General features: G+C 44.2%; 1 protein-coding gene across 1 annotated transcript in view; it reads right to left on the minus strand.

Annotated features, from left to right (window-relative positions):
• LOC112072971 (phospholipid phosphatase-related protein type 5) overlaps positions 1–20,420 on the minus strand; it is a 54,630-nt gene extending 34,210 nt beyond the window's left edge. The window contains exons 1-2 of the mRNA XM_024140338.2: positions 20,273–20,420; positions 4,187–4,375 (exon numbers count right to left, since the gene is read on the minus strand). Coding sequence (XP_023996106.1) covers positions 4,187–4,375; positions 20,273–20,347 — 264 coding nt within the window. The 5' untranslated portion in view covers positions 20,348–20,420. The remainder of the gene's footprint in view (positions 1–4,186; positions 4,376–20,272) is intronic.
• Between the last annotated feature and the right edge of the window lie 2,076 nt (positions 20,421–22,496).

The following is a 22,496-nucleotide window of genomic DNA, read 5'->3' on the forward strand; positions in this document are numbered from 1 at the left end:
ACAGACACTTATCAACTGTGCCAGATAGAATCCTACTATGACATGTTCTCTCGGTCAGCCGCGCTCGTCGTCACACGCCACTGGCTTCCAGTCGAAGCTCGCATCCCCTACAGACACTGGTGCTTACCTCACGGTCTAGCACGAGGAACTGCCCCTCCCTACCTTCAGGCTATGCTCAAAAGTCTACACCCAACACAAGCACTTCTGCCACCTCAGGTTTCTTGGCCCTCCACCTACGGGGGGCAGCTCCGCCTCAGCCCAGTCCCAAGCTCTTCTCTGTTCTGGCACCCCAATGGTGGAACCAGCTTCCCCATGAAGCTAGGACAGCAGAGTCCCTGCCATCTATCGAAAACATTCGAAACCCTACCTTTCAAACATTATCTTAAATAATCATCCTCCTCACCTCGACCCCGCCCCCCCAAAAAATTAAATTAAAGAAACATACCAGCACTTGACCTCTTTCTAGCTCTGACTCTACTGAGAGCTACGTTATGGAGGAAAATGTTTTATTTTTATGCTGAGATATGTGATTGTCCACCTATCCATCTTAAGATGAATGCACTAACTGTAGTTGCTAAATGACTAAAATGTGAAATGTAAAATGTAATTAACGCCTCAGACCTACTTCTAGATGCCCTACAAATGAACCAAACTCAAGTGTGTGTGCACGCGCTTGCTTGCATGTGTGTTGATGATCTGCGTGTGGAGCAGGGGCCAAGTAACTGCAAATGCAGCAACAGCCTTGGGTAAAAGCCCACAGTATCCTTACTGGATGGAATGCAATTAATATATAAATAAATGCAGCTGTCTTTTTAAGTTCACTTGTTTTTTCTGGAATAATTCAGTTGACGTACACACACCACACACACACACACAACACACACACACACACCACACACACACACCACACACACACACACACCACAACACACACACACCACACACACACACACACACACACACACACACACACACACACACACACCACCACACACACACACACCACACACACACACAAGCAGTGTTTTTGAGATACATTGAATCAAAAGCCAGCATCAGAATGACATCACTCCAGCTGAATGTAAACTCATGGGGTCTGGCTCCCTGCAGGGTTTCAGCTCTGCTTCTGTGTAAGCAGAGTTTCCCAACCCTGGTCCTCCGGTACCCCCAACAGTACAATTTATATTGTAACCCTGGAAGCATACCTGATTCAACTTGTCAACTAATCATCAAGCCTAGATGAATTGAATGAGATGTGTTTGTCCAAGGGCTACAGCAAAGGGTGTACTGTTGGAGTTGGAAAACACTGCTGTAGAGGATACTGTCGCTTGAGTGGCGCAGTGGTCTAAGGCACTGCACCTCAGTGCTAGAGGTGTCACTACAGACCTTGGTTTCGATCCCGGGCTGTATCACAACTGGCCGTCATCGGAATCCCATAGGGCGGCGCGCAATTGGCCCAGTGCCGTCCGGGTTAGGGGAAGGTTTGGCCAGGATAGGTTGTCATTGTAAATAAGAATTTGTTCTTAAGACTTGCCTAGTTAAATCATATAAAAGAACCTCAGCATGATAACACTGGTGAAGAGGATCCTGTCGTTACCTCAGCGTGATACACTGGTGTAGAGGATCCTGTCGTTACCTCAGCGTGATAACACTGGGGTAGAGGATCCTGTCGTTACCTCAGCGTGATATCAACTGCTGCCCATTCATCATCCACCTCACAATTTATTTTTACCCTTTTTTCTAGATCACTCACAACACCTTTCTAGTAGAGCCCACTGGATACTGACACTACATCATCACGATGTCATTTCTACAAATACTAGGTCTAACCACTGGACTGGTGACCACCACAGACGGGACAAAGTTCCAGCATGGTGTCACAGGGCCATCATACAGTAGTACTTCATAATAATGCAGCATTCTGAGAAATGTCAATTATCAACAAGCACCAACTGAAAATCACAGACGAGGCGTGAAAGTGGCCAAACAAAGTTCCCTCTTTGGTTGTTGTGGATACTGTTGGCCTCTAAGACCTGATTCAACTTGTCAACTAATCATCAAGCCCTAGATGAATTGAATGAGATGTGTTTGTCCAAGGGCTACAGCAAAAGGGTGTACTGTTGGAGTTGGAAAACACTGCTGTAGAGGATACTGTCGTCTTGAGTGGCGCAGTGGTCTAAGGCACTGCACCTCAGTGCTAGAGGTGTCACTACAGACCTTGGTTCGATCCCGGGCTGTATCACAACTGGCCGTCATCGGGAATCCCATAGGGCGGCGCGCAATTGGCCCAGTGCCGTCCGGGTTAGGGGAAGGTTTGGCCAGGATAGGTTGTCATTGTAAAATAAGAATTTGTTCTTAAGACTTGCCTAGTTAAATCATATAAAAATGACCTCAGCATGATAACACTGGTGAAGAGGATCCTGTCGTTACCTCAGCGTGATAACACTGGTGTAGAGGATCCTGTCGTTACCTCAGCGTGATAACACTGGGGTAGAGGATCCTGTCGTTACCTCAGCGTGATATCAACTGCTGCCCATTCATCATCCACCCTCACAATTTATTTTTAACCCTTTTTTCTAGATCACTCACAACACCTTTCTAGTAGAGCCCACTGGATACTGACACTACATCATCACGATGTCATTTCTACAAATACTAGGTCTAACCACTGGACTGGTGACCACCACAGACGGGACAAAGTTCCAGCATGGTGTCACAGGGCCATCATACAGTAGTACTTCATACATAATGCAGCATTCTGAGAAATGTCAATTATCAACAAGCACCAACTGAAAATCACAGACGAGGCGTGAAAGTGGCCAAACAAAGTTCCCTCTTTGGTTTGTGTGGATACTGTTGGCCTCTAAGCAGGGGAATGGCAGCTAATGCAGAGCTGAGACGTCAAAGGATGACTGACTACTTTAATTAGGAAAGAGGGGACCCCTGGGAAGATGAYTGAGGAGGATAGTGCCAACTACTAGCCCTGGAGGACTGGCACTGACCCAATACACTGGCCAACAAGCAAAGGTAAAGGACTGACTGGTGTACTGTACTGTAGCTGTTGGGAAAAGGGATCAAATGCCTCTAGACTAGAGTCAACAACAAAATGACAGAGGTACTATAGGCGGGAGGTGTCATGAATATGCCTGCCCACTGGTTACGTGTTTGGCCCCTGTCAGTTAAGGTCAGGTCGGGTTTTGGCTGTGCTCTGATCCAGTGAAATGAGGSTTGACCCAGGTCAAATCTTGGTTAATGCACTTTAAAGCTGTTGTGGTCTTTCATTGTGTAGACTGAGGTGGTTTTCAGCTAAGGCCGATATTGTCTGTTGTCTGAAACAAGGAAGCAGGTTTGGCCTGTGTTGTTCAGTGCCAGGTGCTCCATGTTTTACGCCCACTGAATCTCTCACACTGACAGCTCCACAACATTGGTACCCTTCCATCCACATTACCATCTCTTMTCTATCCACCATCTCTGTGGTTCTTTGTCTCTCTTTATTGTCTCTCATCTTCTCACATCTCCATTCAATTGACCTTTCTGTCTATTTCTCTGTCTCTTTCAAATAAAACCCACTGACCGTATCACCCTCACAGCCTCTAAAACGTTGCTGTTTCCATGTTCTGTTTTCTCACTCTCTCGCCAATCGTTTCTCCGACTCCGACTGTTTGTTTCCATTACATCTTTACGTGGTGTGGGAAAACTTAAACCCCCCCCTTCACCTCAATCTCTATTTAATGTCTGTCCATACAAGCTTTCTCCACAAGCCTGAGCTCTCCTCCCGGCTGACCACACCACACACACACAACACACACACACCACACACCACACACACACACACACACACAACCACATCACACACACACACTACACACACACACACACACACACACACACACACACACACACACACACACACACACACACACACACACACACACACACACACACACACACACACACCACACACACACACCCCCCTTTTTCTGTGACAGCTCTGAAATGGACGGAGGGGGCTCCACGTGGCTCACCAATCTGTTCACCATGTCTGTCATAAAGCAGAGATGCACTGGAGATGCTTTGACTCACCAAATGACAGACAGGATCCAAAATTCAGACAAATTATGAATGGTAATATACAGAACCAGAGCCCCCCCCCCACACACACACAGGATTACCCACATGGTCTTACCGTGAAGCAGGGGATGCCTGTAACCAGTGAGTAGACCAGCAGTGGGGGTATCTTGCTGGTTTCATCCGGGCCGGGGTAGGGCTTGGAGAACGTCTTGTCGTAGCAGAAGAAGCCCTGGATGTGCACGGGGAACGTGTCTGTGTACTCAAAGTAGTACGCCAGGAGAACCGTCCCTGCCATGATCACCAGCTGGAAATAGAACATGATCCCCGCGTTAGGCAAGAAGAGGAGGTGGCGGAGGAGAGGAAGGAGGGAGAGTCAAGTCCCGGTTCCCCTCATCCACGGAGAGAGGCATAAGAGTGATGGGAGCGAGAGAGAGGTCCGGTGAAGAGATCAATAGAGGGAGAGAGCACCTACTGTAAGCCTGACCAGGGCAGCGGGAGACAGAGAGGAGTGCGAGAGAGAGAGAGAGAGAGAAAGCTGGAGGAAGAGAGAGCGAGAGAAGGGAGCATCTACAGGGGAGAGGAGGAAGATGGAATAAAGACAGGAAAAATAGAATTCTACTGCAACATGAAGAGAGAAAACAAAGAATATCAGAGAGCGAAAGAGAGACTGGGAGTGAGGAGGGTCAAAAGAGTGTGAGATAGAGGGAGAGGGAACTGCTTGCATTGGTATCGATGCCGGCGCGCCTCAGTCTACTACAGAGGAGCAGTGAGTGTATTTTTGGATGCTGTGTGTGAAGAGTAGTGTGAATGTGATCATAACCATCCTCCCAACCAGTTATATGAGCTGACATCCCCTGTGACATGTCTGATTCCAGGGTTTTTCTTATATAGGCAGATCCATGGATATCAGAGATAATAATACACTACTGAGATATCAACTCAATTGCAAGTCGTTCTACAGTTAAAAAAATATATATGAAAATGGTGTCTACATGTAATATTTTCCCCCATCTTGAATAGACCAACATATACTTTTCCATTACTTTTTGTATCACATGGAATATACACTGTACAGTAGGATGGTGGAATGGAGCTGCATCTAACTTTGTAGCTCAAATACCCACAATACATCTTAGCTGTATGGCCTCGTTTATCAGGGAAGTGAAGGGATAGTAATAGCCCCTTTACTTCCACTTAGCTAGGGACATGGTGCTGGATGAGGGGACATGTTTCAGCTCACATCCTTAGATATATGTGGCCATTGTCTCTGCCATAGGACACTGCAGACATCTGCAAAACCACACACAACACACCACACACACGCACGCACGCAGCACAGCACGCGCAGCGCAGCGACGCACTGCACAGCAGCACGCACGCACGCGCCCCCTTATGACGCAACGCACGCAACGCACGCACGCAACGCCGCACGCACGCACGCACGCACGGCACTGCAACGCACGACACGCACCGCACACACACACACACACACACACACACACACACACACACACACACACACACACACCAGACCAGGGTACTCAGATATTTATATATTTTTTGATTTGTTCAGAATCGTCTTCACTCTCTCCACCCTCCCTTGAGAGAGAGACATGTTATGCCATGTGCGGTTGTCATGGTGAAGAATATAACGGTAGAGATGAGTTCACAATATTGTGTAATTTCATTTCCTCTCAGCAGGATTTATGATTGCATAAAGTGTGGAGGTATAGTATATTTAGGTTAGCGTGATCTTGTCCTCATTCAGAATGATTCAAGGGAGATCATTGTAAGAGTAATGAAGAGTAATGATGATCAGCAGCATCACTGAAAGATGCATAAGAGCTAAACATAACCTCATATACTTTATAATTGGCGTTATATTAAATTATACTGTTTATTAACTGTATTTTCTATCCTGACAATTAGTATGCGGAGTAGGTTTATGTTTAAGTAACACATCTGCAATAGTGTAGCCTATTCCAGATACAACATTATCTTATCAACAATGATACCCAAAGCCCCTGATTTATCACATCCCAAGCCAATGTTATTCTCTCATTGTGTATCTTTATCCCCAACAGCCTGGAGAGAAACAGAGATATTTTGAAGTAGGAGTGAGTCATATCATTTTCCCGTACCATTATTTTACATATGATCTGGGAGGGATCTGGGTTGGATTTTAATGATTTCATTCTAAGAACTGTCCATCTCACAGTAATACATTTTAAAGACATATGAGAAAATGTATGGCATTGTGTCATTAGCAGTACATACAGTAGATCAATAAGACACAGTAACAGTAGTGAGGACATTATGCCCATTCAGGTGCCCTCTTGTCCAAATCCAGTTGTGGGTTTGTTGTTTTTTGTGCCAGTCTCACTTTCATCTGACTTGTTGGACCGGTGATGTTCAGACACATTATTTACACCCTGACACCTCCTCAACCTCCCTCTGCTGCTCTCTCTCTTCCTCCCTCTTCCTCCCTCTCTCACACTCAATCACTGTCTACAGTATCTCTCTCTCTCTCACGCACACCAATGTGCTTGTATCTGACTGGTCCAGCTGTGCTGCTGTCAGAACTCATGTCAACCAATCCCTGGTCAGTCATAATTCGTAACCTGTGATTGGATGGTCACAATGGGAAACATGGTAGTACTGTTTACAATGTGGACCGGTCCCATATAATATCAGCCAGTATGACAAAAATCCTTTAAAAGGGGCAGAATAGTTAAAAAATATCAAATTTTTTACACTCTATGAGGTCAAAATAACACTCTGAAATTGTGAAAATGATAATGCACTTATTACTGTGTAAGAGCTGTTGAAAACAAAATCATGGAATTTCAGCCTGTTCAGTTGGGATGGTGTTTTTTTTATTTTTAGGAAATGATGGTTCCTGGAGGAAGAACCTGCCCACTGCAGAGTGACAGGCACCTCTTCTCCTCGATTCTAAGATCATTACGTGTTAATTGACATGGACCTAACTGAGGACCACCCGCAGAGCGCTGTGCCCAACTAGAAAGCTCTTCCTTTATTCTTAGTCACACACTTCTGGGTCGTGGCCAGGGACTATCTAATGTGATGATGAATGTTAAAACAGTTTGTCCTCTTCATTTTCTTCAAGGTAATTTAAGTTATTAAGTATGTTTCATAAGACTGAATAGTTTAAGAGATCTACATTTGGAACTATTCTGTTTCCGAGCCTAAGCAAGTGGACATTCGCTCAGGTATCCTGACTGTGGTTATACAGTTATACAACTATGTTCTCCTGATCAGGTGTTTTGCAGGGAGGTATTGTACTAGCTAGTCCCACTTTAGTGTTGTTCTTGCTCTGTTATGTGTTGTTTGTGGTGTAATCATTTCAAAATGACCTGCATCCCTTGCAGAGAGATTCTTTTCTTGCTTGGGGTCTTGCATTGTTAGCACTCAAACACAGGGGGACATAATTGTCATTACCTTCAATGACCACAGTTTGAGTAGCAGTCGTGACACCCACACTGCTGAACACAGTTACCCTGCCGTTACCCTTTGCAACAAAGGCTGGCATGTCATACACATCCTCACAGCACCAGTATTCAAAATGACACAGACAGGAAGCAATTTAGCCTTTTTCTGAAAATACTGTTCCACCTCCTTGCTTAAGTATGAAGTTAGGAATTTCATATTGTGTGTATATATTTTCCTTTCAACATGTCCCATTTTATGTCCTGTCTTTCTTCATCTGCCTCAAATCTTAACCTTTACTTTCCCCTCTCTCAGCCCCCTGATTCACCTCCTAAAACACTCTTTCTCCCCTCAGTCTCCCCTCAGGGTTTACTGTTCTCCACGTCTCCTCCACTCGTATTTTCCCAGCTGTTCTCTAACATAGAATGCTTTAACTCTGGTAAATATTTCATAGCTGTACATCTGTGTTCAGGACAGACCAGAAAGACATAAAGTTCTTGAAGACACCATTTAGACTACGCCACTAAACTCAGGGAATACTCCATCACTCTCACCCCAAGCTTCCAGATAAAACATTTATCATTATCCTAACTCCACATCCTAATCCTAATCCTTGGGTGTAATCCTAAATCTTTTATTTGGTCCTTTTCATTTAAAAAATGATTGTAATCCATGTTCCCTATAATAGTGATACAAGAACTCAGATCTCAGATCAAGACTGGGTTGGTAAGGGCACGCTGTTGACACTGAATGTACAAAACATTTGTAACACCTTACGAATACTGAGTCGCACCTCCTTTTGCCCTCAGAAAGCCTTGATTCGTTGGGCCGTGGACTCTACAAGGTGTCGAAAGGGTTCCACAGGGATACTGGCCCATTTTGACACCAAGTTGTGCTTCCCACAGTTGTGTCAAGTTGGCTGGATGTTATTTGGGTGGTGGACCATTCTGGTACACACAAGAAACGGTGAAGCGTGAAAAACTCAGCAGCACTGCAGTTCTTGACACACTCAAACCAGTGCGCCTGGCACCTACTACCATACCCAGTTCAAAGCCACTTAAATATTTTGTCTTGCCCATTCACCCTCTGAATGGCACACATACACAATCCATGTCTCAAGGCTTAAAAATCCTTCTTTAGCCTGTCTCCTCCCCTTCATCTACACTGATTTAAAGCGGGTTTAACAAGTGGCATCGATAAGGGATCATAGCTTTCACCTGGATTCACCTGGTCAGTCTACAGTATGTCATGGAAAGAGCAGGTGTTCCTAATGTTTTGTACACTCAGTGTATCTCCCTAAAGAGTACATAATATACATTTACATTTACATTTAAGTCATTTAGCAGACGCTCTTATCCAGAGCGACTTACAAATTGGTGCATTCACCTTATGATATCCAGTGGAACAACCACTTCACAATAGTGCATCTAACTCTTTTAAGGGGTGGGGGGGGGTTAGAAGGATTACTTTATCCTATCCTAGGTATTCCTTAAAGAGGTGGGGTTTCAGGTGTCTCCGGAAGGTGGTGATTGACTCCGCTGACCTGGCGTCGTGAGGGAGTTTGTTCCACCATTGGGGTGCCAGAGCAGCGAACAGTTTTGACTGGGCTGATATACTATTCCTGACCTGTGTGCCTGCCATTCATGTGTAAGCAGGCCTGTAAACAACCTATGTCATGTATGTTATATGATGTTTTATGAATGTTATGGGGGATTACAGATGTAGGAACTTAATTTGAGCCAGTTTACTGCAGCAGGAAAATAATCCTGCAGCAACAGAACATTTGAATCCTTTTTGTAGGGGTTGATACAGAAAATCAATTCTGACATTTTTAAGTGGAAATGACAAACTTTAGAAGCCTTTTTAAGACTCAAATACCCTTTGCAAGTTTGCATTTCCTGCAGGGCAGAAAAATTCTCAGCATCAAAAGAATGAGGAAATTAAGATCCTGCATCTGTAGAGATGCAGTTTGCTTTTCAAAGTGCTTTTCTCTGCCTCCATGTATGATGCATTCTCTCCCTCCGTCTTACAGTACACGGTCTAACCTTACTCCATCACTCCAAGCTCTGCTGACAGACCTCACCCCCCACTGAGAGGACAACTTTGCAGATGGACTCCCATGCTGAGTGGACAAGACTGTGTAGCGTGATGCTCACTACCACTGACCACCATACTCTAATACAGGGTCAGCTGAAATATTTGTACATCGTTTTGTCTCAACGTACAGTATGTTTTTCTCAGGAGGAACAGCCATGCCCCTTGGTGCTGCTAAAGCAGCGTGCTCTGAAAGAGCAGTTTTGTGTTTTGCTGGGTGGGGTGTGCGGGTTCAGATGGAGAGCTGGGCACAAGGGCCCATGTCAAACACATGCTGTCCATTAAGAGCCCCCAACAGCCTTCCACTCTACTGCCATCACACACACTACACTGAACCGCCCAGACATGACAGGAGACATGGGGAGAGAGGAGGGGGAATGCAGGGAACAGGTGCAGGACTGGGGGTGGTGGTGGTAGCAGCAGAAGTCCCCTCTCTCCCCCCTCCACAGTCACAAAAATAACATTCACTGAGGACCAGGTCCAACGGTGAGGGTAGAGGGCACAAAAACAGATGATTATATGATTCATTAAGTGTGTAGATTAAAGAAAATTCCCTTCAACTTGCTTCCCTTACCCTAAGTGTTTGTGTGTGTGTTGGTGTGTGCTGAATCGCATGTTGAGCTGGGAGGCTCCTCTGTAACTGACTGTAAAGTGGGCTGGGAGGGGGGCTCAAATGGACGTTGCGTAACCTTTAAAAACACACACCCCTCTCCAGGGTACTGACCAATGCATGTGGAGAAGAGAGATCACTCCTGCCCTCCACACTATAAGACACGATGCAACAACACAGAGACAGTTATCACTGGCATCCTCAGTCTAAGGAGTTGGTGCTGCCCTCATTACATACAACTTACTATACTCTTATTGTGTGTCAACAACCAAATCTCTCCTAGGTAGATGTTGCCATCCATGCAGCTGACAGAAGGTCAGTGTTAATTATAGCTCAGCTACAGACTACAGTAGAGTTGGCAGGGCTGTGGTCTAATCCTGATCTCAGGCCTGTGCCAGACAAACAGGTGAGCTGAATGGGAGATTAGTGAGGCTGGAATGGAGATTGATTGAAGAAAATTATACTCTTAATTTTCTTCAATCCTTTCTCTTAATTTCATTCATAAAATCCATCTCAACATCTATCAGACTCACATGTTGAATAGCTAGCAACATTAGTGATAGTATTTTTTGCTCATTCTGCCAGCCAGCAGCTGATCATGTGACTATTTGACAGAGCAGATAATAGTCAATAGAAACGTGTGAGTGTGAGCGAATGTGAGAGAGTGTGAGTGTGAGTGAGTGTGAGAGAGAGAGAGACAGACAGAGAGAGAAACAGAGAGAGAGAGACAGAGACAGAGAAAGAGAGAGAGAGACAGAGAGAGAGCGTGAAAGCATGAGAGAGCAAAATAACGGAGATGGAGGAGGAAAAATAGATGGATGAGGAGGGATGGGAGATTAAATMAACAAGAAGTARGTCTCACTGTGCATTGTTGGGGCTGRACAGATCCCAGTGGTGGGAGGAAGAAAGGAAAGCAGAGGAAGAGGAGGTGTACAAGGATGGAGGGAGGAAAGAGAGGAAGGGATGGCGGGGGAGTGGAGGGGACAGGAAAAGAGAAAGGTTGAGAGGGGGTGAGTGGAGAGAGGGAGGAGAGTGAAACTGGCATATGAAAGGTACTGTAGCATAGAGACGTTGGTAGTTTGGCATGCTTTCAGGGCTGTGTGTGTGTGAGAAAAAGAGAGAGAGAGAGTAAGAGCGAGAGAGAGGAAGAGAGAGAAAGAGGAAGAGAGAGATGACCGATCTCTGTGAAAGAGTGGAGGAGGGGGAGAGTAGAATGGGTACAAAAGGGAGAGATGTGAGCTGAGCTTAGATCGTCCTCCAGAAAACATCTCTAGGGCTCCTTCTTGAAATATCTCTTTCTCTCTGTTTCTGCTTTTCAATCTTCACTCCCTCTCACAACCACTCTTTCTTTTCCATGTAACTCTTATCTTAGCCTCTGATTTCCCCCTCTTGTCATGAAATCCCTCTCGCCCTATTTTCAGTATAGCTCTTCTTTTGTCCCAGTGATGTCTCTGTCGAACACTATGTGAGGATGGGTGGGGCTGTAAACTGGGTTATAATGGCTGGTAAACAGACCCACAGACCAACACACAGGGGGGCCTGAATCACTGGGTGTAAATATTCAGTCAGATCCACACCCCTGCATAGTGTGGAACCAGGGAGGAGACCCTGTACCCACATTACACTGATTACACTGCAAAAACACATCCATTACTGCTACAGCCCATATCACAGTACCTGCTTCTTACGAGTGTAGACACACTCACCTGCAAAGGATGTGAATGAAGGCTTATACAATCTTTACATTGCAGGTCCTTTATAAATATGTAATTACACTGGAATAGCAGTAAAAGCTGCAGTCTACGGTGTTGGGTTCTAAATTGATATATTGAAAATATCCTTAGACATGTAACCATATAGAACTGGGTGTATGGACATCTACTGAGTGAGAAAGGGGAGTGCAGAAAGTTATGCAGCCAACTGTTTAAGGTGTTTCCACATATTCTATGTTTTGAACACATTTAATCCCAACTGAGGATATAAATGAAACACTAAAAGGATGGGAACTTTGACAAAGTGGTACTAAGAGACCACATTCACAGAAATTTATTGACAGCTGGCTACAGCGACCCAATCACCCACTTCTCTTTCATATCGTCTGAGATCCCTAAAGATTGGAAGCTGCCGTGGTCATCCCTCTCTTCAAACGGGGAGACACTCTAGACCTAAACTGTTAGACCTATATCTATCCTGCCCTGCCTTTTTAAAGTCTTCGAACCAAGCTAACAAACAGATCACCGAACATTTCGAATCCCATCGTACCTTCTCCGCATGCAATCTGGTTTCCGAGCTTGCGTGGGTGCACCTCAGCCACGCTCAAGGTACTAAACGATATAATAACTGCATCGATAAAAGACAGTACTGTGCAGCTGTCTTCATTGACCTGGCCAAGGCTTTCGACTCTGTCAATCACCGCATTCTTATCGGCAGACTCAACAGCCTTGATTTCTCAAATGACTGCCTCGTCTGGTTCACCAACTACTTCTCAGATAGAGTTCAGTGTGTCAAATCGGAGGCCTGTTGTCCGGACCTCTGGCAGTCTCTATGGGGGTGCCACAGGGTTCAATTCTCGGGCGACTCTTTTCTTGTATGTATCAATGATGTCGCTCTTGCTGCTGGTGATTCTCTGATCCACCTCTACGCAGACGACACCATTCTGTATACCTCTGGCCCTTCTTTGGACACTGTGTAACAAACCTCCAGACGAGCTTCAATGCCATACAACACTCCTTCCGTGGCCTCCAACTGCTCTTAAATGCTAGTAAAACTAAATGCATGCTCTTCAACGATCGTTGCCCGCACCCGCCTGCCCGACTAGCATCACTCCTCTGGACGGTTCTGACTTATGTGGATAACTATAAAATACCTAGGCCTCTTGATAACACAATCTAGGTCCAGAGAGAGATACTTGTGTAGTGTAAAGAGACGGATCTTACATTCTAATCAAATCATCCAAATACAATTTTATTCGGCACTTCGTAAACAGGTGCAGACTAACAGTGAAATGATTACTACGTGCCATTCCCAACAATGCAGAGAGAAAGAAAATAGAGAAACAATAGAAAAGTAAAACACGTAATAATAAAAATAATAGTAAATACACAATGAGTAACGATAACTTGGCTATATATACGGGTACAATTACTGAGTCGATGTGCAGGGGTACGAGGTAATTAGATAGATATGTACATATAACTAGTAATAAAGTGATATGATGATAGATAAAAATAGCAGCAGTGTATGAGATGAGTGCAAAAAAAGTTATGGCAAAAAAGCGTTGATGCAGATAGTTAAACAGTTAACTAATAGCTAGCCAGACTAACTAGTTAGTTGTCTCATGGCTTGGGGGTAGAAGCTGTTCATGGTCTTTGATTCCAGACTTGGTGCATCGCTACTGCTAGCCATGCGATAGCAAGAGAACAGTCTATGACTTGGGTGACTGGAGTCTTTGACATTATTTAGGACCTTCCTCTGAAACCGGCTGGTATAGAGGTCCTGGTTGGCAGGAGCCAGTGATGTACTGGGCCGTACACACTATCCTCTGTTGCGCCTTGCCGTCGCATATCAAACAGTTGCCATACAAGCGGTGATGCAGCTCGTCAACATGCCTCAATTAAATCTCTCTTTAAGAGATGTCTCCCACACTACCTCCAGAGGTAGTGCGGAAGAAATCTACACCACATACCGCCCTCTGAGTGGTACAGTGTAAAGACAACAGCCTCCCACACCACAAGTCCATGCAAGAATTACCTTAATTACCCTAATACCAGTAGCAGCATTCTTGCTTTTAGCCAATCGTGAATCATTGCATTAATCAAGTCTGCAAACACTATGTGCAATATGGTTTAGATGAGAAGCTCCTGTATAGTTTGAATGCTATCCTCATTTTGTGTGTCCATATACTATGACATTAACAGTATGCTAATAGCTACACTCACACATGAAGCAGGAATGTGGCTTTGGTCACACCACATCAAAGGCTAGTGTAAGTAGAAAAGTTGCTAATCTGATAGATCTCACTAGACATATTTTACTAATGTAAATCCACCTTTAATAAAAGCTCCCCTATGTATTCATTCATATTTATTTGGACAGTGAAGCTAGAACGTTTAATTTGGCTCTATGCTCCGGCATTTTGGATTTGAAATAAAATGTTTCATACAAGGCAACAGTACAGAATGTCCCCTTTACTAAGAATTAAAGGCAAACCTAACCAGCATGGCTACCACAGCATTCTGAGCGATACGCCATACCATCTGATTTGCACTCAGTGGGTCTATCATTTGTTTTTCAACAGGACAATGACCCAAAACACACCTCCAGGCTGTGTAAGGGCTATTTGACCAAGGAGGAGAGTGATGGAGTGCAGCATCAGATGACCTGGCCTCCACAATCACCCGACCTCAACCCAATTGAGATGGTTTGGATGAGTTGGACCGCAGAGTGAAGGAAAACCAGCCAAGAAGTGCGAAGAATATGTGGGAACTCCTTCAAGACTGTTGGAAAAGCATTCCAGGTGACTACCTCATGAGGCTGGTTGAGAGAATGCCAAGAGTGTGCAAATCTGTCATCAAGGCAAAGGGTGGCTACTTTGAAGAATCTAAAATATATTTTTATTTGTTTAACACTTTTTTGGTTACTACATGATTCCATATGTGTTATTTCATAGTTTTGATGTCTTCACTATTATTCTACAATGTAGAAAATACTAAAAATAAAGACAAACCCTTGAATGAGTAGGTGTCCAAACTTTTGACTGGTACTGTATATGTTTTACCTTTTATAAATAAAAGCACTTCATGCATCTAAACTCCCACCACACCCAAGTAGCGCAGCGGTCTAAGGCACTGCATCTCAGTGCAAGAGCATCACTACAGTCCCTGGTTCTAATCCAGGCTGTATCACATCTGGCCGTGATTGGGAGTCCCATAGGGTGGCGCACAATTGGCCCAGCGTAGTCCGTGTTTGGCCGGGGTAGGCTGTCATTGTAAATAAGAATTTGTTCTTAACTGACTTGCCTAGTTAAATAAAGCTAAAATTTGAAGGTGTCATAAGTATTTTGACAAATTCACTTACAGTACATTCGGAAAGTATTTAGACCCCTTGACTTTTTCCAAATTGTTACATTACAGTCTTATTCTAAAATTGATTAAATAGTTTTTCCCCCTCAATCTACACACAATACCCCATAATGGCAGCAAAAACAGGTTTTTTGAATTTTTTGGGCAAATTTATTAGAAATAAATTGGCACACCTGTATTAGAGGAGTTTCTCCCATTCTTCTTTGCAGATCCACTCAAGCTCTGTAAGGTTGCACAGCTATTTTCAGATCTCTCCAGAGATGTTCGATCAGGTTCAAGTCCGGGCTCTGGCTGGGCCACTCAAGGACATTCAGAGACTTGTCCCGAAGCCACTCTTGGCTATGTGCTTAGGATCATTGTCCTGTTAGAAGGTGAACCTTCGCTCTGGAGCAGGCTTTAATCAAGGATCTCTCTGTACTTTGCTCCGTTCATCTTTTCCTCAATCCTGACTAGTCTCCCAGTCCCTGTTGCAGAAAAACATCCCTACAGCATGATGCTGCCACCACCATGCTTCACCGTAGGGATGGTGCCAGGTTTCCTCCAGACGTGACGCTTGGCATTAAGGCCAAAAAGTTCAATCTTGGTTTCATCAGACCAGAAAATCTTGCTTCTCACGGTCTTAGAGTCCTTTAAGTGCCTTTTGGCAAACTCCAAGTGGGCTATCATGTGCCTTTTACTGAAGAATGGCTTCTGTCTGGTCACTCTACCATAAAGGCCTGATTGGTGGAGTGCTGCAGAGATGGTTGTCCTTCTGGAAGTTTCTCCCATCTCCACAGGGGAACTCTGGAACTCTGTCAGAATGACCATTGAGTTCTTGGTCACCTCCCTGACAAAGGCCTTTCTCTCAAGATTGCTCAGTTTGGCTGGGCGGCCAGCTCTAGGAAGAGTCTTGGTGGTTCCAAACTTGTGTGATGGAGGCCACTGTGTTCTTGGGGACCTTCAATGCTGCAGACATTTTTTGGTAACCTCCCCCAGATCTGTGCCTCGACACAATCCTGTCTCAGAGCTCTACGGACAATTCCTGACCTCATGGCTTGGTTTTTGCTCTGACATGCACTGTCAACTGTGGGATCTTATATAGACAGGTGTGTGCCTTTCCAAATCATGTCCAATTAATTTAATTTACCACAGGTGGACTCCAATCAAGTTGTAGAAACATCTCAAGGACGTTCAATGGGAACAGGATGCACCTGAGCTCAATTTCGAGTCTCATAGCAAAGGGTCTGAATACTTATGTAAATAAGGTATGTGTTTTTAATTTGTAATAAATTAGCAAAAAAAATAAAACCTGTATTCACTTTGTTATTATGGGGTATTGTGTGTTGATTGATGAGGGGAAAAACTAATTGAATCAATTTTAAAATAAGGCTGTAACGTAACAAAATGTGGAAAAAGTCAAGGAGTTTGAATACTTGACCAATGCACTGTATATGTGTATTAAGGTAGTCAAAAGTTTTGTGTTTGGTCCCATATTCCTAGCAAGCAATGATTACATCAAGCTTGTTACTACACACTTGTTGGATGCATTTGCTGTTTGTTTTGGTTGGGTTTCAGATAATTTTCTGCCCAATAGAAATTCATGGTAAATAATGTATTGTGCCAATTTGGAGTCACTTTTATTCTAAATAACAATAGAATATGTTTTTCCGACCACATCTACATTAATGTGGATGCTACCATGATTACGGATAATCCTAAATGAATCATGTGTGTGAAAGAAAGTTACAGAGGCACAAAGACCACACCACCAATACATAGTTTTTGGAGGGTATGATATTTATGCCTCTGTACCTTTCTCACTCATCATTATTCAGAATTAATTCCATGAAACATTCACTTCTATTGGGTACAACATAATCTGAAACAAAAGCAAAACAAACAACGAATTTGCCCAAATACTTCTGAAATAGGGACTTCCGAATCTCAGTCTTTTCACCTCTCATTATTTAACTTGAACAACTACTTTCCRTTCCACAGTGCAGAGCTGCTGAAAACACTGTGCTGTAGCTACCTCAAGCTGGGCTGGCTGGCTGGCTGAGTGCTGAGTGCATTCCCCCTGCTTTGATTCAGAGGCCAAAACATAAAGCAGGGGCAGCTCTTTAATGGACATTTACCAGATGGCAACCAAAGGAGAAGTCCGTTTTTCTTTGTGTCTTAGGGCTACAGCTGATCACAGCACTCTAAAAAAAACGTGTGTGTGTGTGTGTGTGTGTGTGTGTGTGTTTTGTGCACTTCACTTGAAAGACTCTCTCCGACAGGTGTGATCACACAAGTGTTACCCACCATCACACACTGGGGTTATTTTTAGAGACGGAGGAAGCAAAAGAGAAGGAAAGATGTTCTTTCACCTATTTCAAGTGTTAATGAGGCTGTGTGTTTGTGTGTGTGTGTGTGTGTGTGTGTGTGTGTGTGTGTGTGTGTGTGTGTGTGTGTGTGTGTGTGTGTGTGTGTGTGTGTGTGTGTGTGTGTGTGTGTGTGTGTGTGTGTGTGTGTGTGTGTGTGTGTGTGTGTTCTTCTGAACATTAGTTAAAATTCTATGAAAATTAAGGCAACTCGTTTTCAAATTGACAGATGTGGAATATTCATTACCGTAAATTGTCACCATTACCATTCCTTGTCCTTACTGTGAATAAACCAACACAACAAACTGAGCTTCATTGGCTAAATACAACATTAGCAGAATATAAAGACAAATTGACTCTGGTTAGACACACAACACCACAATGAAACAGTGTTACTGAGCTTCCAAAAGCAGCTCTGAAAGCCTTAACAGTACATCAACAGTGCCCTCTGGTGGGTATAGAGTCCTCGCATGAAACGTCGAGGGGAATGGTCCATCACACTGCATGTGGTGAGAGATAGATGATGCCCACACACAAACACAAATGAGTACTGCTCATTATGAGTACTGCTCATGCCAAAGACATTAAACACCCCTGCAGTCACGGAAATCTCCAACATCAAAATGATTCTGACTCATAACCCTTCAGTCCATAACAGTGGCTGAGAACATGTGCTGGGACATGTTCAATAAGAGGGGAAAGCACATAATGTATAACAGAACGGGTCATTTTAACGTCCAAATAAAGCATTTGAAACATTGAGAGTAAATCAGTTATCGTTGCTTTTTAAATGTCAGAGTAGAGTGTGTGTAGAGCATATTATTTGACTATTTCTTTATGGTTTAAGTTTTTGTTCATTGAAGGTGATGTTTCCAGCTATTCGGCTAGATTATTCCTGCTTCCATATTGCAGCTGCAGCCATTATACAAAACACATTCCCACACTTCATAAACTGAATCTGTGACAACCCATACATGGTCCTGTGTGGACAGGACACATCAATATTAGGTCACATGATGCACCACACACCCCAATCACATGACACCGGCTGTCCAATAGCAGTACATCCAAAGCTATCAGAGGGGCTTGTATTTCCTCCTCCATTGGTCTGGATAACTGTTTATGTTAATGTGGCCTTTACAACCCCAAAGCTGAGTTCTCTGCTACACCTGATTACTTATACACACAGTGGATTATTTCCTAAAAGCATGTCTGTGTTCTGACAATGCCATTTCCATGCATCTTTTGTATCAACCCAGTGCTGAGAGAAACTGACCCAAGCGCTATTGATGTTGAAATTCACATTCAGAAAAAAGAGACAAAAGGAGGTATCTATATCTAACAAATATCTATGACTTTCAGGGAGGGAGGGAGAGAGAGACAGAGAGAGAGAGAGAGAGAGGCTATAGCCTGCATAAGAGGGTAGGTAGTGGATGAAAGGAGGCAGAAGAGAGAGAGACAGAGAGAAAATGAATCCAACTGATTGGTTTCCATGGAAACGGGCTGATGAGGTGTGAGTCTAAATAAAAGAGCAGGTCCTGGCTCAGTCTAAATCACTGTCTGTCTGTGACACACCGCTGGGGAGGGGAGGGGGACGGGGAGAGGGTCAGGGGAGAGGGACAGAGGAGCTAAAATGGTTGGGTCTCAGTCAGACCACACTGTCACATCTTCTGCACTCACTCACTGCTACCTCACATATTACACATTATGATTCCACAAATCCCACATATCACTGCAACTGTACTGGATATCACAAGGTATATAGCACTTCATTCCTCATACAATTCTTTTCACCTTACATGTCATACATCACACCTCACATATACTCCTCCATATTTCACATGACACAGAACACCTTGTACCTCAAATATCACCTATTGCACCTCACATTAAATATGTGTGAGGGATGGCACAGTGGACTATGGGAGTGCTTTTATTGTGGACCATAATCTAGCAGCATAGAGACCTTCAATACCCTCTGAGTAATGTAGCTCCCACAGCAATACGGGACACGCCTACGGGAGAGACCCTGTCCTGTGTGTGCGTGTGTGCGCCTGTAGTCTGTATGTGAGTCTGTGTGTGTGTGTGTGTGTGCAGAGCATCCAGTACTTATACAAAACACAGTTAGCTGTGATATCACTAAATACTTCAATGGATCAGATGCAAAGACTCATATAAACAGGAAGCAGAGATCACATATTGTAGCAGTGTGAAAACGGGAAGCGCCATCTGAACAGATTACATACTATAACAACTATTTTATACCATGTCCACGTTACTGTCTCAGCCATGGCAGAGAGACCGTGGCAGTGTGGTGGATGTGTGTTGAGCTGACAATATTTATAACATTTTCCACTGAAGCTAAAGATGAGAAAGTGTTCCCTGGTGGCTGGACAGCAGACAACAGCCAATTGAGGTCAAGTAGTAGAATGAATGGAGCTCATTGAGCTCTGAGAGGAGCGGAGGGGGGTGAAACACTGAATATGGGGAAGGTTAAGGGATATGGAAATTCCCCATAAAGAGATATCATCAAACAGCATGAAGAGGCCCTACTGGAGGGTATTTCATCAGCTCCTCCCAGTAGTGTCATTTTAGCCAATCAGGAAAAGAAAGACATGGCAACTCACCTCAACAAACAAGAAGCAGGGAACGATGGAGCTGCTGCTCTTCAAACCCGGCTTCTCCTCCTCCGCCGCCATCATTCTCTCGTTCTCTCTCTCCTGCCTTCTCTCGTTCTTTCTCTCCTGTCCTCTCTCCAGCACTCTCTCTCTCCTCACACCTGTGAAGGAAAGAGCATTCCAGGTCAGTAAGAGTTGTCTTGATCTAAAGGTCAGCTTGAGGCCAAGCTTAAAGTATAACATAAAGTTTTATCCCATGACAAGAATGTAGCGTTGGATGGAACAATGGGTCTTGGTGTTCTTATACAGAATAACAATTTTGTTTACATGTTACCTCTGTGGCCATGAGACAAAGTGCAAAGAACCCCCCCCCACCCCCCACCCACACACTCCTTCCCACTCTCCCCGACACACACAAAGAAACAACTAAATAGTATCAAATAAGCCTATCAGTGTGCTGTAATGAGCCTTTCCCTCAGTCCTGATGAGTCAGTGCTGAAATGAAAATACAGATTGTGTCTAACACTGAATGCCACTATAATGAATGGAACCTTTATGAGCTAGAATAAACATAAATCCAGCCAATACACAACATGGAAATAGCATATCTTAATGATGCATGCTACAAAGTAGTCTTAGATTAGAAATATGCTCTTGACATTTGCATAATCACATTTATGTTCACATCTATACTGAATTAGATTATATTCCAACTATGGCACAACCCTCTGTCTGCATGTCTCATTCAATGTCATGTCTACACGCTTTACACGGCAGGTAAGGGTGCTCTCGAGCGGCTAGATGTGCTTTACCAATCGGACATCAGATTTGCCACCAATGCTCCTTATAGGACACATCACTGCACTCTAACTCCTCTGTAAACTGGTCATCTCTGTATACCCGTCGCAAGGTTATAAAACCCTCTTAGGCCTCACTCCCCCCTATCGGAGATATCTACTGCAGCCCTCATCCTCCACATACAACACCCATTCTGCCGGTCACGTTCTGTTAAAGGTCCCCAAAGCACACACATCCCTGGGTAGCTCCTCTTTTCAGTTCACTGGAGCTAGCGACTGGACCGAGCTGCAACAAACACTCAAACTGGACAGTTTTATCTCAATCTCTTCATTCAAAGACTCAATCATGGACACTCTTACTGACAGTTGTGGCTGCTTTGCGTGATGTATTGTTGTCTCTACCTTCTTGCCCTGTGTGCTGTTGTCTGTGCCCAATAATGTTTGTACCATGTTTTGTGCTGCTACCATGTTGTGTTGCTACCATGTTCTTGTCATGTTGTGTTGCTACCATGATGTGTTGTCATGTGTTGCTGTCTTGCTATGTTATTGTCTTAGGTATCGCTTTATGTAGTATTGTGTTGTCTCTCTTGTCTTTATGTGTGTTTTGTCTTATAGTTATATATTTTTAATTTTTAAATGTTTTATCCCAGCCCCCATCCCTGCAGGAGGCCTTTTGCCTTTTGGTAGAATAACAATTTGTTCTTAACTGACTTGCCTAGTTAAATAAAGGTGAAGTCAAATAAAAAATATACACTGTATCCCCAGCAGAATTACCTTGAGGGGAAGAATACAACACGCTAGCCTTATCGGTTCAAGGCAAGGCTAAGGGACAGATAGGAACAATGCAAACTGGACATTGTGCCCAGTCAGTGAACAGTCTCCTGAGCTCGGAATTTAGGTTTTACTAAAAACTTCAGGCCCTAGTCATAGGCTATTGCTAGTCAGGTGGTCAGATGAAACTCAGGGCCCTTCTTACGGCCATCCAACCTCTGAAGTGGACCAGAACTCATCCTGAAGAGATCCTATAGCTTGGATCTGGTCTGTGAGAGTTCTCATTTCCTGGGCGTTGTCAGATTGACCTCTATTCTGGGGAAATTAGTGTTGTGTGCTGGAAAGCTTTCCCTTTTCCCCCCACACTGACAGTCAGTCAGGCAGGATGTCAGAGAATAGGCTGTGAGGATGAATAAGGAATGAGACTGGGCTCTTAGCTGCAGAGAGAACAACGCAAAGCGGGGCTGCTTTTAGAAAGCGCTCTCTCTCTCTCTCTCTCTCTCTCTCTCTCTCTCTCTCTCTCTCTCTCTGAGTGGCCGGCCAGGAAACATCTTGTAGCTGTGACCGTGAACAAGCTGAGGCCCCAGGTAAGGGAAAATCATCCAGGATATTTTGGTGATCCTGCTCTACTGATCCCAGCAACAGATGGGAAGTGTAATGCAGCC

The sequence above is a fragment of the Salvelinus sp. IW2-2015 genome, unplaced genomic scaffold, assembly GCF_002910315.2.
Source record: "Salvelinus sp. IW2-2015 unplaced genomic scaffold, ASM291031v2 Un_scaffold2111, whole genome shotgun sequence".
Classification (NCBI taxonomy): domain Eukaryota; kingdom Metazoa; phylum Chordata; class Actinopteri; order Salmoniformes; family Salmonidae; genus Salvelinus; species Salvelinus sp. IW2-2015.